General features: G+C 42.5%; 1 protein-coding gene across 2 annotated transcripts in view; it reads left to right on the top strand.

Moving 5' to 3' along the window:
• Window positions 1-15,123, top strand: part of KLF7 (Kruppel like factor 7) — a 60,140-nt gene that overhangs the window by 22,119 nt on the left and 22,898 nt on the right. For both annotated transcript variants that reach the window (XR_003570814.1, XM_027880158.1), the window contains exon 2: window positions 8,849-9,461. Coding sequence is in view for 1 of the 2 variants with exons in the window: in XM_027880158.1 (XP_027735959.1) it covers window positions 8,849-9,461 (613 nt within the window). In the remaining variant the exon portion in view is untranslated. The remainder of the gene's footprint in view (window positions 1-8,848; window positions 9,462-15,123) is intronic.

Below are 15,123 nucleotides of genomic sequence, written 5' to 3' on the forward strand. Positions count from 1 at the left end.
AAAAAAAAAAAAAAAAAAAAAAAAAAAAAAAAAAAAAAAAAAAAAAAAAAAAAAAAAAAAAAAAAAAAAAAAAAAAAAAAAAAAAAAAAAAAAAAAAAAAAAAAAAAAAAAAAAAAAAAAAAAAAAAAAAAAAAAAAAAAAAAAAAAAAAAAAAAAAAAAGAGAGAGAGAGAAAAAGGGGGGAGAGAAAAGAAACAAATCTAAGTATCAGGATGTCTGAAGTTGGTATTGTTTTTAAGGTCTTCCTATTTTTCCATTTGGGTCACACTGTTCCTAATAAAGTAGACAATATTTGTAATATAAAATAACCATCTCCAGCCATCAAAAAACATGTAGAATTCTGCTTAGTGTAAGCCACAGAGTTACATGGGGCTAATCAAGAGCAGAATTTCTTGGAGTTTGAGTGTTGGCAAGGTCTTCAGCTGATGTAAACAGGAACCATGAAATAAGGGCTGCTCTGTGCTGATTTACCCCAACTGAGAATCCGGTTGTGCTTCCCATTGCTTTGTTTCTAGTCTCAGTTTTTTTTCTCTGTGCAACGGTGAAGCTCAAGTCTGTTGTCTTCTCTTTTCCTTGCCCAGATTGGCATATTTATCATAGTAGCACATGCATCTTCTTGCTCTCGTAAGATAACAAATTTCCCAAATGATTAAAAAAAAAAAAAATCAGAGAAAAAAGCGATAAACGGCTTTTTGTAATTGTGCTTGGACAGTTGCTGTGCTCCCATTAAAGTTTAAACTTCAGCCAAACAGCTCACTGCTCCCCACATGGCTGGAGGCAGGCTTTGGTCCTATATGTTTATTATCATTTAGAAATGGTATAAATGCTCTTTTATTCTTTTTTGTTCTGCCCTTATTCTACAACGCATTCCCCTCCTTCCTCCTGCTTCCTGTTTCCCAGACAGGTCCCCACCTCTTCCTCCCCTCAGCCAAAAATAATACAAAAGGGAACATACAAAAGGTTTTTTGAGCCCTGACATGTGATAATGAATGGGCGTCATGTACAGGGTAGATACAGTAGTCCCAGCACAAAAATGTTGATCACACAAAGTCAATTTGAGGAATTGCACATTGTTGGGTTAGGAATTCAGTGTTACGCATCCTCTTGTTTAATGTATTTTTAGGTCAGAGCAGACGAGATGACTCACAACGCAGGACTCTTACGAAACGTACCGTATATTGAGTGTATTGATCACATCTCCAGGTTTGATTTCATAAGCTAATTGTGACAAATTGTGCTTATGAATATGCTGTTGCCTGAGAGTGCACAAACACAACTGATGTATACATTTGTGTCAGCTGCTGAGTGGGAAATGTTAAGCTATCTCTGGATGTTAATAAAACATCTCTAAAGAGTACATTTTTTCATTCATGAACCTAACCAGAGTAATTACAAGGAATCCAATTCTGCTGTGTAACCCCACTGCAATACTTTCTAAGGATGAATCTTAATTGAGGATCGAGACCTAAAATATTGCTCTGCTTTGTACATTCCACAGCCGTCAGCGTTTGCTCTTGCATATCCATTTCCTGTGAGAAGTTTACCACACTCTGGGGCATGCTTTGAACCTGATCCTTTGATTTCACTGGGAGCTAGGGCTGGCAATTCAAGGAGCTAATTGTGCCTTTTTGCTATTTATAATGCTAAATTAAAGCTGCCTCGAAACTGGACAACAACGAGTTAAATACATGCTTGATGAAGTTTGGAGAAAAGTTTGTAGTGAGGGCCACTAGCCAGCTCACTCAAAGCCACCCAAGGTAGTTATATAAATAAATGCTCTCTTCAGAAACATTTTGAAACACTCTTACTTATTATATAATTTTCCAAATAATCTTTGTACAGCTACTTGCTGTCTGAACTGCATAACAGCATGCAGGGCATGTGATGGTGTACTAGCACACATGGCTTTTATCATATTTTGATACTAACACAATGAACTGCCTGCACTTTTGAATTCGTGATTTGGCTATCCTTAATCCTTTGCTGACATTGATGCTATTTTTTGTTGTTGTGACTGGTTGCAGATATTTTTCCTATCTTTATTAAACAGTCAAAAAAATAACAAAAGCCCTCCAAAGCCCTGGTTCAGTGTTTGCAGATTTCTTTCATCCTTTTTTTCTTTTTTTTATCTAGATGCCTATCAAATTCAGCCACGCTTAGCTGCAGTCCTTTGTTCAGTATCTCATAACCAGTGCACTGAAATTCTTTATGCTTAGGGCCCAAATACCACAGATTTTTAGTGAACAAATTCAGCTTGTTCATTTAGAATAATATTGGTTAGATAAAGTTATAGTTCATTATCACTAAGTTTGGGAACAAGTCTTGATTTTGACTCCTTGGTTAGAGTTATGGGTTCAGACTTTTTTTTCCTGTTTGAGACATTTCTTTTACCACCCATTCCTGCTGGTGAAAGTTGATAATTTATGGTAAAATGGATTTTGATCCTTTGAGCTTTAGAGTCTGATCAAAGTCTTTGATAATTCTGTTTACATCATGCCCCAGAACAACAGGAAAATGAATTGTGTTCATATGAAGGTAGTGATTCTGTCCTTTAAATCCACAGAACTTTTTGCTTTAAAATGTATATCATCTTTGCTGAATGCAGTTGAGGCTTCTGATTTCAGCGTTTCTTATGTTTGGAGAAGTATAAGAGAAGTGGAGAACATCCAGGGAGAAAGCCATCTGTGTCATGGTAGGAGAGTTTATTAAGAGTGCTGTTGTGCATGAATAACAGTGAATGGGCTGGTTTGGCTAAACACATTTCCTAAACAGTTCATTCTTTGGGCTGAGACCAAGAGGGAAAATGGGTACAGGCCATTATTGTATTGAAGAAATTAGCAAACAGAGACTTGAGTCCTGTGTAGCATAGTCAAAAATTAATAGTCTTGTCCATTGCAGACTCTGGTGGCCGGTGGGTCCCATAGAGTTGGTATTAAAGAGGACTGGCCTGATAACTCAGGCATATAATGAAGTTACCACAGGAAGACAAATCTTTGCATATCATATGGTCTTTGCTGACTGTGCCTGTGTCTGCTTTTTACTTTTGGCCAAAACCTGTTAGTTGAGCATCCAGTTAACTTGATTTGCTTCATATGTACAAGGGATTAGGAACATGCATGCAAATATTTACAACAAGGTAGCTGTCAGTAAGTGTCTTCTTATTGTACCTGAAAAGTGGTTTTAGCGCTCTCTTTTTTTTTTTTCTTTCAGTGAACTATAAAACATGTAGGCAAGATGTGCTGGCACCTGACTAGTTTTGTTTTAAAACCTTTGCAATAGAGATTATTTGCTATTGCCTGAAATTTTTCTTACTATTTATTCATTTCAGGCTGTGGTTTTCCATTTTTCCCAAGTGTATTTTGTAAAACTACTTATTTTAATAGTAAAATTCTGTTTATTTTATGCTGTCCCAAATGTTAAGCTTCTGATGTGCTGCAGCTTTTTCGTGACTAGCAACTGCCCAATAGAGGTTGCCAAGAGGAAAAGCTGGAGGTTTTGGCAGCTGGGTCGGAACAGATGACAGTCTTGGAATAGATGGGCAAGAGTATTGGGCTTTGTCGTTGTTGTTCAGGAAGTAATGAAGGCTTTTGGCAGTGGGAAGAAGATGCATCTTTCAAATCTTGTTTTAGGGTCAAGGAAAAAAATAGTATGGCATTTCAGGGAAGGCAGGTAATTTTTTAATCTATCATGCCTCTTAGCTTTAGGGCTGCCCCACAACGTCCAGTTCAGTTTCTGCCTCTGGTGTCAGCGATGCAAGTGCCACTGTAGCTCAAAACTTTCGCTGTTTTGCTGCAGAAAGAAACACTTGACACCGAGCACTGGACCTGGTGCCACTGTTAGCTCTGAGCTTGAGTGAACTGTGGTGGCACTGACCTTAGTATTATTGGTTTGAGTTGTCCTCAGGTTGAGGATACTTTCTCTTCCTTTGCAGTCTTGAGACTTTCACAGTTATTTGAAGTTAGATATGAAGCCCCTTTTTTACCTGCCAGTGGAAAGCAATGGGGTCGTGATGGAGGTTGAAATTTGACCTTCACTATTGCGTGTATAATTCTGCTTTGCTTGTGTAAATTACAAAGAGAATCCTTCCAAGTACTGTAAACAGAGCTGGTAGATCAGACCTGCTTGTCAACCACATTCGACATTTTCATTCTCTGTCACAGCCTGATCTAAGTATCCAACCTCTTAATTAGGTTTTGGATAACTTCCAAGTCCAGTGCTTGATGTCCAATTATATCTGCAGTAAAATGGCACTTGGAAGTAACTAGCACTTACAGGTAAGAACTGCTCATGATCTGCTGGAAAAATTCAGAATCAAGATGTTATAAAATACTTGAGCATCAGTAAAACAGAGGAACCCAATAAACCTGTTGATAAGGTGTCTTCCCTGACTTTCTGTCCTCAAGTTATTGTAAATGTTTGGGCTTTCTTTTACCCTTTTACCCTGAACTTTACTGTTGCCATATTGTCCTATCTTAACTGTGCAAAATGCCCAGGAGAGTGAGTTAAAGACTTCCCAGCATAGGCAGGTGCTTCTGAAGTGACCTGTGATTTTTCAAAAGCCTATAGGTATGGGTCAAAGTCCAGTGCACGACATGGCTGTCAACCAAGGCTAGTTCTTTGGAATTCGTTGGAGCAACTTTGGATTTATACCCTGGGAACTGTATCTTGGGTCATCAGTTGGAATTAGATTCTCCAGAGCTGTGTAGACCTGAACCCAGACGTCAAACTTGTGTCCCTACAATGGCTCCTGGCCTACAGCCATGTCTTTCCCCCATCGCTCTCCAAAGGGGAGACAGAGGCATTGGATACCTTACACTGCCTTGAGGCTTGGCACACTGGTGATGGTGGTGGTCTTGCATTGTATTTTGTAGTGGTGGGTGTACTCAATGTATTTGGTAAATAATCTTTACTTTCAGTATATGAGCTTTAGATGGGCTCTGTAGGTAAGAATACAGCTAGATTAGAGGTCATACCTTTCTGAATCGACAGACATACTGAACACTGAGTTTTCCTGGATTAGTACTACTAGAAACTCTGAAAGGACTAGCAAGAAGTAGGTCCTTACCAGGCATAGGACAGCACTACTGTAACTGTAGCTGTCTTGTACTGTCTGAAGGATCTGGTACTGCCCATGGAAGTGTCATGGTGTGCAGTTTACATCTATTCTGCTGCTATATGTGCCCCAGAGAACTGGGATGATATTATGATACAGGGAGCGAAGAGCTGTTCAGAGTTACAGGTAGAAAACACAGTGTTTCTTGGAGGTGATGGAAATGTTCCTTTGCTGGGGAAATGAGCCTTTTTTCAGTTGTATCCAAAATTGAAAAATCAGACTGAGGCCTTGACAGCATTGTCCTCTGCCAGACTGCCATCCTTTTCTGTCTGGCTTTCTGCAAGTATGTGGCGTCTTGCAAAGTCACATCCTGTTATTTGTCAACCATGAATCATCATTTCTTTTAACTGGTTAAACTGAGGAGCAAGGTGCAAAGAGAATGACCCTCATTAATCAGGGCAGAAGGGTTGAAGTAGTGGGTCACTTTTTATCCCTAGCCTATGAAACTGGCTTGACAGCAAACAGCAGTCTTACAGATCTTCTTCTTGTGTTCCTGAAGGGAGCCATCTTCTTCTTCCCATTGCAATTCTTAGTTTTTACTGCTGTAAATCCTACAGGCACTGCGTAAGAAAGTTTAATACTTACCAAGTTGCCTGCAATGTAGCAACCGAAGGATCATCGGACTTAATGTCATGTGTTTTACACAAAGCTCCCTCTCTCTTGCATGAGTGGTTAAGAAGAAGCATCCAAACAGAACTATGACAAGAGCAGCTCACTTCTGTCTTTGATATTCTTGAACCATTTTCTTACTAGGCTGGTAGTGGAAGTAGGAGATCTACAGTGGTTTACCATCATTTGCATTCAGCAGTTTGGGTTCATATCCCTGTGGATAGTGGTCGATATCCTGCTGCTTCCACAAAAAAAATTGGTACTTTCTGATGTGCTTGCTGGCAAATGTCTTTGTGGGAATGGAGAACTCTCCTGCCTCTCATGATGATCCACCAGGCTGGAGTGGGGAACCTTGGAGGTTCTCAGCCTGACTGGTTTCTCCAGTTCAGAGTTCAAGGCAAGAGATGGGCTTAGTTGACTGTCATGCCAGGGCAGGAGTGAAGGAAGCAGGCTGGTTTCTAAACCCTTCCCCACCACTCCCTGGGTGATTTGGACCTCTAGGAGAGAAGGTCGCATAAGGTACTTGGCAGAGGCTGGGAAGTGCATATGGGGAAAGATGCTTTGTTTCTGTGGGCAGTAGCCTGCTCTGGCAAATGCAGCAGCAGGTAGGGCCCTGGCAGGAGGTAAAGGAAGGGCTGTGGCTGTACCCCTCGCCAGGCTTTGTCTGCCATGCAGATTAGGTGCAGGGCTTTTCTGGCTCAGTGTTGCTAGGCTCTTTCCCGCTATTGACTTGGTGGAGAGGCTGAGGGGGGTGGGAGGGAGGGACCTCATTATATTGTTTCTTGGGGTTGTTTTTCTCCCCCCTCTATGGGGAGATGGGCTTGATCCACTGGTTTTGGATTTCAGAGGCAGAAGGCAAGACATGACCAGCTGGTGTCTTGAAATGGCACAGGTGCAGTGGCTGCGGGAGGGGGGAGCCAGGAATAATTACAGGTTTCTGAAGCATCAGGCTTTGCCTGAAAAGGGCTCATCGAGAAACTGCTCTTTATGGAAAATTAATGGTGAAGCTGGAAAAAACTGTCAGGCCCACTATTGTTGTCATGGGGTAGTGATGCCTTAAAGGAGCAGCACCTCCTGCTTGCCTCCCCTCCACGGGCAGCCCAGAGCTGGCATGCAGCTTTCTGATCCCACAGCAATTGAAATTTCATGTCATTGTCATCAGATTTAATGGCCTTGAGTCCTTCTCTCTTGTCCCCCCTGCTGCCCCCCTTTCCACCCCTAATTTGTGATTATGCTTGCTCCTTCCTCTGGAAACCTTTTATTTATTAGGCCCCTAAACCTGTTTCTGCCCCACTAGATGAAGGCTAAGCGGACCAGAAAGCCCAAATTACATGATGTGTCGAACTGAAAAGCATTGCCTCTTCTGGTGATGGGGTTTATTCCTGAAAGACTGTGGGGAATGTTGGAAAGCTTCTCCCAAAACCCATTAAGATTTATCTGGGGAGAGACCAGATTTCCAGCTAAAGGTGTTTCTTATGGTCCTAGAAACGCACCTTGTAAAGAAAATGGAAAGTTTGCTAAAGGCAAGTACAGTTGATAAATGTCCCACCCCCAGGACTGTGCAGACAGTCTCATACTTCTGAAAATAACCTACATGCTGAAGTATAGCACGTCTCACTTGAATATATCGCCGTTCTGTTGCTTTTTGTCCAAGTCCATCTCTACAGCTCAGATCTATAATCAGCTATTTTTTTAAAGAGGAAACAACAGATAACAGTGTGGCAGATTTTGCTGAAAACTCTGAAAGTCATCCCACCACATTATATCTGCAACCAGCAGTGCTGGTCCATGGGAGCTTTGAAAATAATAAGCCTGAATTACCTGGCAACTCCTAGAGAGCTGAGTGGGGCTTCTTTACACTCCTGTTCATGGTACCTTTGTACCCAGAAGGCAGAGGTCTCTGTCCCTCCTCTAGTCATACAAAGCTTTTATTTCTTGATCAGATGATGGACTCTCCAGACTGAGATGTAGTTGGGTCACCAGCTCCCGTAGACTCAAAATTTTTGCTTAAAATCCCTTTCTTAATATCTCTAGAAGTGTTCTCTGAGGAGTAGTTTTCAGAGGTTTCTAAAAAGTATTAGTTAGATCCCAGTCCTGTGAAATCACAGTGGTGGTATTAACCAGCTATTCTTTCAGGCAGCGAGAAATGAAAAACTGTGCTAATAAACTCCATTAAAAGCTCCTGAAACTAGAGCAGACAGTTTTCTATAGACAATAAAAGTTTATAATGTTGGCTATGGAGAACATTGGGCAGTGTGATGGTGCCTGGAGGCTTTATTGGGGCGAGCTCAGGGCACCTCATAATAGGGCACATTCACATAGGAGGCTCCCCCCATTCTTGCACTGGTGATCACTGCTGTGGAGATGCAGAAACAGGTTTTTATGTGGCAGCTTCTTTGATTGCAACATCACTTACATTTTAATAAGGTGTGCACGTTTGTTTGTGTGTAAGTCCAGTGTCCTGTACACAGGAAGCCCCATTTGACCAAATTTGCCGAAAATCCCTCTAAAACTGACTGCAGACCCTTTTTTTCTGTCTCCTTTCCTTCTCTGAGGCCCTTTAAACAAGCTGTGGTGTCAATGGAAGTTTTTCTCTGTCTCCTGTCTTAAAATGCTACACTTCAGAATTGTGCTGTTTTAGGAACAGATTGGGCCCCAGCCAACTACACTGAGTTAAATTTGGAGTGAAAGTTAATGTTTGTGAAGAAAGAGGAAGCAGTTATTTGGAGAGGTGACTTTTTGTTTGCACATGGCCAGGCAATGGGTCCATTAGGATTGTTTCGCATGGAAGTGACTGTTGGACAGATTACACTTAAAATTGGGAAGGTCCTACTACCCCTGAACAATGTACAGACTTTAATGAAAAGTGGATGCTTTCTGGTTGTCATGTCTTCACTTCTGTTATAATACCTGCTACCATACGTGGGTATTCCCAGACTCTGTCTCGCAGAAGCATCAAACAAAGGCCAAATCTCCGCGTCTCCCAACGTGTAACCATCTCACAAGGAGTGGGTGTGCATGATAACTGTCTTTAAATGTCTCTGGACCTTGTTGTTCTCCTGCCCTAGGTGAGAGCTATGCTGTAATCTCTTTCTAACATCGGTTTCTCTCCCTCTCCCTTCTGCAGACATGCCTGGAGTTGGAGCGATACCTTCAGACTGAACCACGCAGGATCTCTGAGACCTTTGGTGAGGAGTTGGACTGCTTCCTTCATGCCTCCTCAGCCCCAGATGTGGAGGACAATATCCGACAGCTGGACCCCATCCTTTTACCAGTGGAGACAAGTACGTGTGACAAAAGCGCCAACATGGACATTATCCTCTCACGTGACAAGCTGCTGTCTGAGACGTGCCTCAGCTCGCAGTCCACCAGCTCTTCCACAGAAGGCTACACAGCCGTGAACCAGGCCCAGCTCAATGCAGTAACCTCATTAACTCCCCCTTCCTCGCCAGAGCTCAGCCGCCATCTTGTAAAAACCTCACAGACTCTCTCAGCGGTGGATGGCACAGTGACATTGAAATTGGTAGCCAAGAAAACTTCACTCAGCTCTGTAAAAGTGGGTGTAGCAACAGCGACTGCGGGGACGATAAAAAGCGGGCAAAGTGACAGTGAACAAGGAGGTTCGGGGACAGAAACATCTCCAGAAAACAAGAAGAGGGTTCATCGCTGTCAGTTTAATGGGTGCCGGAAAGTTTATACAAAGAGCTCCCACTTAAAGGCTCACCAGAGGACTCATACAGGTACTTATGTAGGATGCTTCTCTTATCTTGTTCTCCTGCCACCTAACTGTAACCATCTCCTTTTATTCTCATTTAGAAAAGGAAAAAAAAAAAATCTTCTGAATGTCCAAGCTTCTGTCTATGAAACAGAGCAGTGGAAAAATATGGGAGGCCAGCAAATGTACCCATTATTCAATAGAACAGAGGAGTTCACCACCTACCATTAACCTGTTGGGGTTTCATATGTCTTATGGGGTTTGATGCAGAGTAATTTTAGGCTACCTAGGGGATGTAGATGTATCATTCATGTTAAAACTGTATGCATTTCACTTTGGGTTTTTGGCACTCAGTTCCCCAAGACAACTTTAAAAATGTTAATTTTAGTCAGGTGTTACTTGCTTCATATAGAACATAGCGTGGGTAGGTTGTGGTTGCCTTTTGTATGGGGTAAAGAGAAAAATGTGTTTCAGATCTTAGATACAGGGTTTAGGAATAATGTGCATGAGACAGTGTGTGCGTAGATGCAGACATGTAGGCACGCAGATGCACATACCCTTCAGATACTCATGATCTTGGACTTCTCTGGTGCTAAAATAGAGTGAGAACAAGTAAAAGAATGACGTGGAGTTTGAATGAAATAGTGTAGGTGAGAGGGAATAGGATGTATGCATAGATGTGAGGCTGTTACTTTGAATAGTGTTTACAAATGTTGTATATGAGCTTCACTGTGTAAGCTGGTTGAAGCACACTGAATTGGCTTAGGTTTGATAGTTCAGGTTCCCCACTCTCCTCTCATTTCTTCATACTCTCCAGTAGCTTTTCGCCTGGTATTCACTGGCATTAACAGCTATGCAGTTCACACACGTTGCTGCTTTGTTCTAAGCTTCACACGTGGTGAGAGATGATAAACTCCCATTAGCACTGTCTTATCATGTGATTATTCTTGTTTCCAGAGGGATTGCTGTAATCAGTTTTCTCAATTTTACTGTAAAATGTGTGGTCTCTTACGATAACTGCACATTTAATTCACAATCTTATCATGCAGGCAGATTCCTAGAAGCAAGGTTGTTCTTGAAAGGTAGAAAATAACACGTTGGGCCAATGCAGTAAATCAGACAAGTAATGTGGGTTGTTAAGAGAGCTGCATCCATCAAATACTAGGCAGCCCTGTATAAGTTACATGATCTGAAATATAAATCATACTAAGTCATAAAAGACATTGGGTTTGATCTTTTATATGGACTTTCTAGTGCTTTTACTGGGGATAGCCACCTTGCCAGGAGTGACATCACCTGTGATCCAGTGATTTGAAAGCCAGTGAAAATAATGCAGTCATTTTAAAATCTGCGTCAACATGGTCAGAAGGTTGGTTCCTTGTAGCACCAATGCTGTGGTGAGGCTGGACCCTTATGGAGCTTCCAATGGGATGTCCCAGCCGAGGCCTCCCAACAGACAACGTCTCTTCCATGAAGGCACAAATGAAGAGTATGAGAGCTGTTAACCCAGTGGTCTTGTTTCTTCAGATACAACCCCTACGCTTCTCCTTGAGCTGAAGGTGATGATTCTTACACAGCTTTTCCTGAAGTTAGTCAGGAATGTGACACAATAGCCTGGAAAGGGTGAACTTGTGGAGTTTTTCTGTTTTTGTCACCCAGTAGGTGGGGATGTGGACAATGGATTCCTGGAGGGCACTTCCAAAAACTACTAATCTCTTAGCACCTTTACCCTTTGGTATCAAAACCTTGTAAGATTTTGCATGCTTTTGAACCCAGTGTTAGGTCTGGTTGAATTTAGTATCTAGGGTCAAAATCTTTCCTGTCTAACATCAGCATGTGAAATCTTGTGTTTTACAATTCAGCCATGAGAAACGTTTCTCACCGGCCCTGTGATACTTCTGTTGAGTAGCCTTAGACCATGATGTGCTGAGTCTGCCCATCCACAGCAGCACTCAATATGGTGAGAAAGGCAAGTCCACCTTTGCTGGCAGATAAGGAAGATGTTTATCAGATGATGGGACTGCATCTGCCTGGGTGTGGAGCCCACACCTCCCACTCTCAGCACCTTACCTAGAGGATTCAGCTACCCTTCTGATCTTGCCAGTTAAACCATCAGTAATTTAACCAGCCCCTAAACCATTTAGTACTTTATGGGAGTGTTTCTGTTTCCATTTGCTGTGTCCTAAGCGGATGACATAGGTTGTTAAGAAAGCAGGAAGGCAAAAGACAAGAGGGAATACAAACTTGGATGAGGAGCTCTCCTGTCTTGGGAGCTGTATAACCACCCTGGCCCTGACCGTGTCCTAGCTGTGCACAGCTGTCTAGAAAGCATGGTTTCTCTTTTTGATGAGGGTTGAATGCAGCCTTGTTGTTAAAACACATCTTTGAGGGAGAACCTGGGATCAGGTAGGAACCTGTCTCTCGTTTTTGTCTGTGGAAAGCAGGTTGCCTAAGTACCTTTGAACATTTACATCTGGGGCATAATCAGAGTGAACTGGGGGGAGGAAGGTGATGGGCTTATCTAACCAGCTTATTTGAGTCCAAAGCACAAAGTCATTCAGACCCCTTCATACTGCTTAGGTGCTCTTTCCCTTAAAAAACACTGACCATTGGATGCCTTAAATCAGACCTGGTACAGACCAGACATTAAATCTGTTCACACTAACCTCTTCAGGCTCTCCACAGGGAGCTCCTGCCTCTGGTAAAGAAAGGGTCAGAGAGAGAAATAGCTGTGAAAATTTGGGACTGAATTATAAATGGCAGGGCTGCCTCCTTTCCCCTGCACCCTTCAGGGCTAAGGACAAGGAGCCCTTTTTTCCATCAGTACTTTGTTTTTTTCGCGCCTGAGCTGAGTTTTGTGGTGTGGGTTGCAAATGCAACCCAGCAGTGCCAATGGCTAGTAGCCACTTGGCTTAGTCAGTGGCTGAGCCAGAGGGTCTGAAATGATTGCGAGATATTTTCCTTTGGCTGGTGGTTTGTTAGTGTGTCATGCGAGAGCAGTCTGCCAGTGTGGGCTCTGTGCAAAAGGGTGCGAGTGCCCCGGCAGACAAAGAGCTCTCAGTGTGGGGTTCACAGGCAGTGAGGCAGATGCAGACTCATCACCCAACTTGCACGTGCAAAGTCCACTTGCTGGATCAAAGGGATTTACTGCAGTGCATGAAAACAAGAAAACCATGGGCTGGGGAGCAGGGGGGGGAGTGGGAAGGCAGTGGAAGGAGGTTGCATTCCTTTCGTTCATATGTAAGGCTGACCAGACAGGCGCTGGCTGCTGTTCCTCACTGCTGCGTGATGAGCCAGGCTGGGCTGGAGGCAATACAGACTGATAGCAGCTTGCTAGATTGGGAATAATCTTTGTTTAGGGTTTTACTTTGCTGGGAAGCCCAGAGGCAATCAGACCCCACATGACACTTGATGCATCTCCCACATTACTCTCCCACATCTCACCTGCAAGAGAATCAGGACAGCACCGCATGGCCCATCAATGGTCGAACTGGTTATGAAACCACCTTCTGGATGACCTTTGGAGAGGGATAAACAATCATCTGTGTGGGAGAGAATTTAATCTGGAAGGGAAAGGGAAAAACATTGTCTGTATGGAAAGGGAAATGAAAATATTTGACTGAACTCAAAGCAAGCTGAGGCATCTAAAGTTAAGGGTGTGTAAAGGAGCTAAGAGCAGCAGTGGGACTGACTGTCAGATTGCAACAAAGAAACCCGTCAGGGAAGAAATAGCAGCTGGACCTGCAAACAGGAGGAAAAGGTGAGCTATAGGTTTGGAAAAACCACACTGCCAGTGTGAGGATGAGGTAAAAACATTTAAAGAAGGAGCGACCAGGACTGTCATAGTAATTCAACCCTAGCACATTCTCTCACAGGGAGCAAACAATGGCATTTTGTCTCTTTTGAGAGACAGAAATTTTCATCCTTCCTTCACACATGCATGGAGATGAATTGTCAATGTAATGGAGAGTGGAGAGGGAAGGAATTCGAATGAGCCAAAACCCATGTATAATCATCAGTACTTCCTAAATTAGAAAACAGGATATTACTGGAGAGTGTCTGAATGCAAATAAGTCTAAGGGTGAGCTGGCCTGTGACCTATGGAAAAATTAGTCATGGGATGTGGCTGTGTCCCCCACATCAAAGGCTGCTGGAGGAGATTTCTATCTCCTAACAAAATCATTCCCATCAGCCTTCCTTGAAGTAATGTCCAGGGGCAGGTATAAGATGGTGCAGATGCTTTCTGGCCAGAGATAAAGCATCACATATAAACTGACCAGGAAATCCTTAAGATTTGGACAGTGATAAAAAAATTACCCTTATGGAGTTCTGCTAGGGTTTGCATTTTATGAGTATTAGAAGGTTAGTTTTTGTTCTTTGGTCTTTTTTTTCTTTATCCATCTAAAATCAGGCTTTGATACAACCTAAGCTCAAGTCTGAGAAGTAGCAGCTGGGCACCTCACATCTATATTTAGGTTTCTAAGGCCTAAACTGGTGAGAAATACTCACATGAATGGATGTTACAAGTCTACATGCAATCTTAGATAGCCCTTGTTCAAGTGGGGTTTGTTTCACATTGTCAGGACATCTTATTTTAAATTACATAGTTCTTTGATCCAAAGTGCTGGGTGAGAGTAACTAAAACAAACAAATCCACCCTGCAGGAAAACAAATTACTCCATTTGCAAGAAAAAGATGAAAGATGCAAGAAATTAGAGTATTAACAACAGGAAGGTTTTTGAGATGGGATGGGGAAGAACTTTCTCCAAGTGTTGGAGATAGAAGAGGAAATATCCATAATTTGGAACTTACTGGAAAAGACAAAATAGAGGAGAATAGGCTGGATGATAGATAAAGAAGTTTTATACAAAATAAAGGAGTAATAGGAAAAATAAAGACTCTGTGTCAGTGATACCACATGAATGGGGTGCTGCACTGCTGCACTGTGTTATGTGGTAGCACCCATGAGCAGAGAGCCAGTGAGGAGAAAGAAATAGCAAATAGCCAAGTACAGCACCAGATCTGGAGGACACAAGACTTTGAATAATGACTTAGGAAGAAGCATTTGGGAGAACAGTACAGGTAGCATAGGAGAAATTAAATTCAAAACACAAGATATTTTGTTGTACAGAAACCCATAGTTTTGTGGTGAGTCCACAGCTATTGCAGGGCTGAAGTCTGCCAAGGGGACATGGAGGGACATGGAGGATGCTCAAGCTCCCATGGCAGCACCTGAAGCAACAGGTGAATTTGCCACTGGAAATGAAAGCAAGGGAATTGAGCGAGGAAGGGTGTGTGAGGAAGACCTTCATTCAGGGCTGGATTTTTTTGAGGGGTACAGTTGCTTTTCCCCAATGGAAAGATGTGTTTTGTTGTGGTGTTGGATTTTAAATTTTTTTGATGTAAAAACATAAGAAGTGTTCATCAAATCTGATTAAAATAAGGTCAACCTGATTATGAGCTCTTTAAAACTTTCTGGATTTGAAGCCTTTTAGCCATTTGGCAAGTTTGGAAGGCAGTGTTGTGATTTCACTGTGGAATGTCAGAGCCTCATTTCAATGCAGCAAGAGCTTAGGCTTAGGAAATGATTTTTGAGAACCTCTCAGGCAGTAGGAGGACAGCCCCTGCCAAAAGCAGCCCTTGCCGTTTAAGACACCAGTGGTGGTCATCCAGTGCTTGATTGTCAA

Source organism: Empidonax traillii, unplaced genomic scaffold, assembly GCF_003031625.1.
Source record: "Empidonax traillii isolate 1590-97213 ecotype Southwest subspecies unplaced genomic scaffold, ASM303162v1 scaffold65:size4453928, whole genome shotgun sequence".
In the NCBI taxonomy this organism is placed as follows: Eukaryota; Metazoa; Chordata; class Aves; order Passeriformes; family Tyrannidae; genus Empidonax; species Empidonax traillii.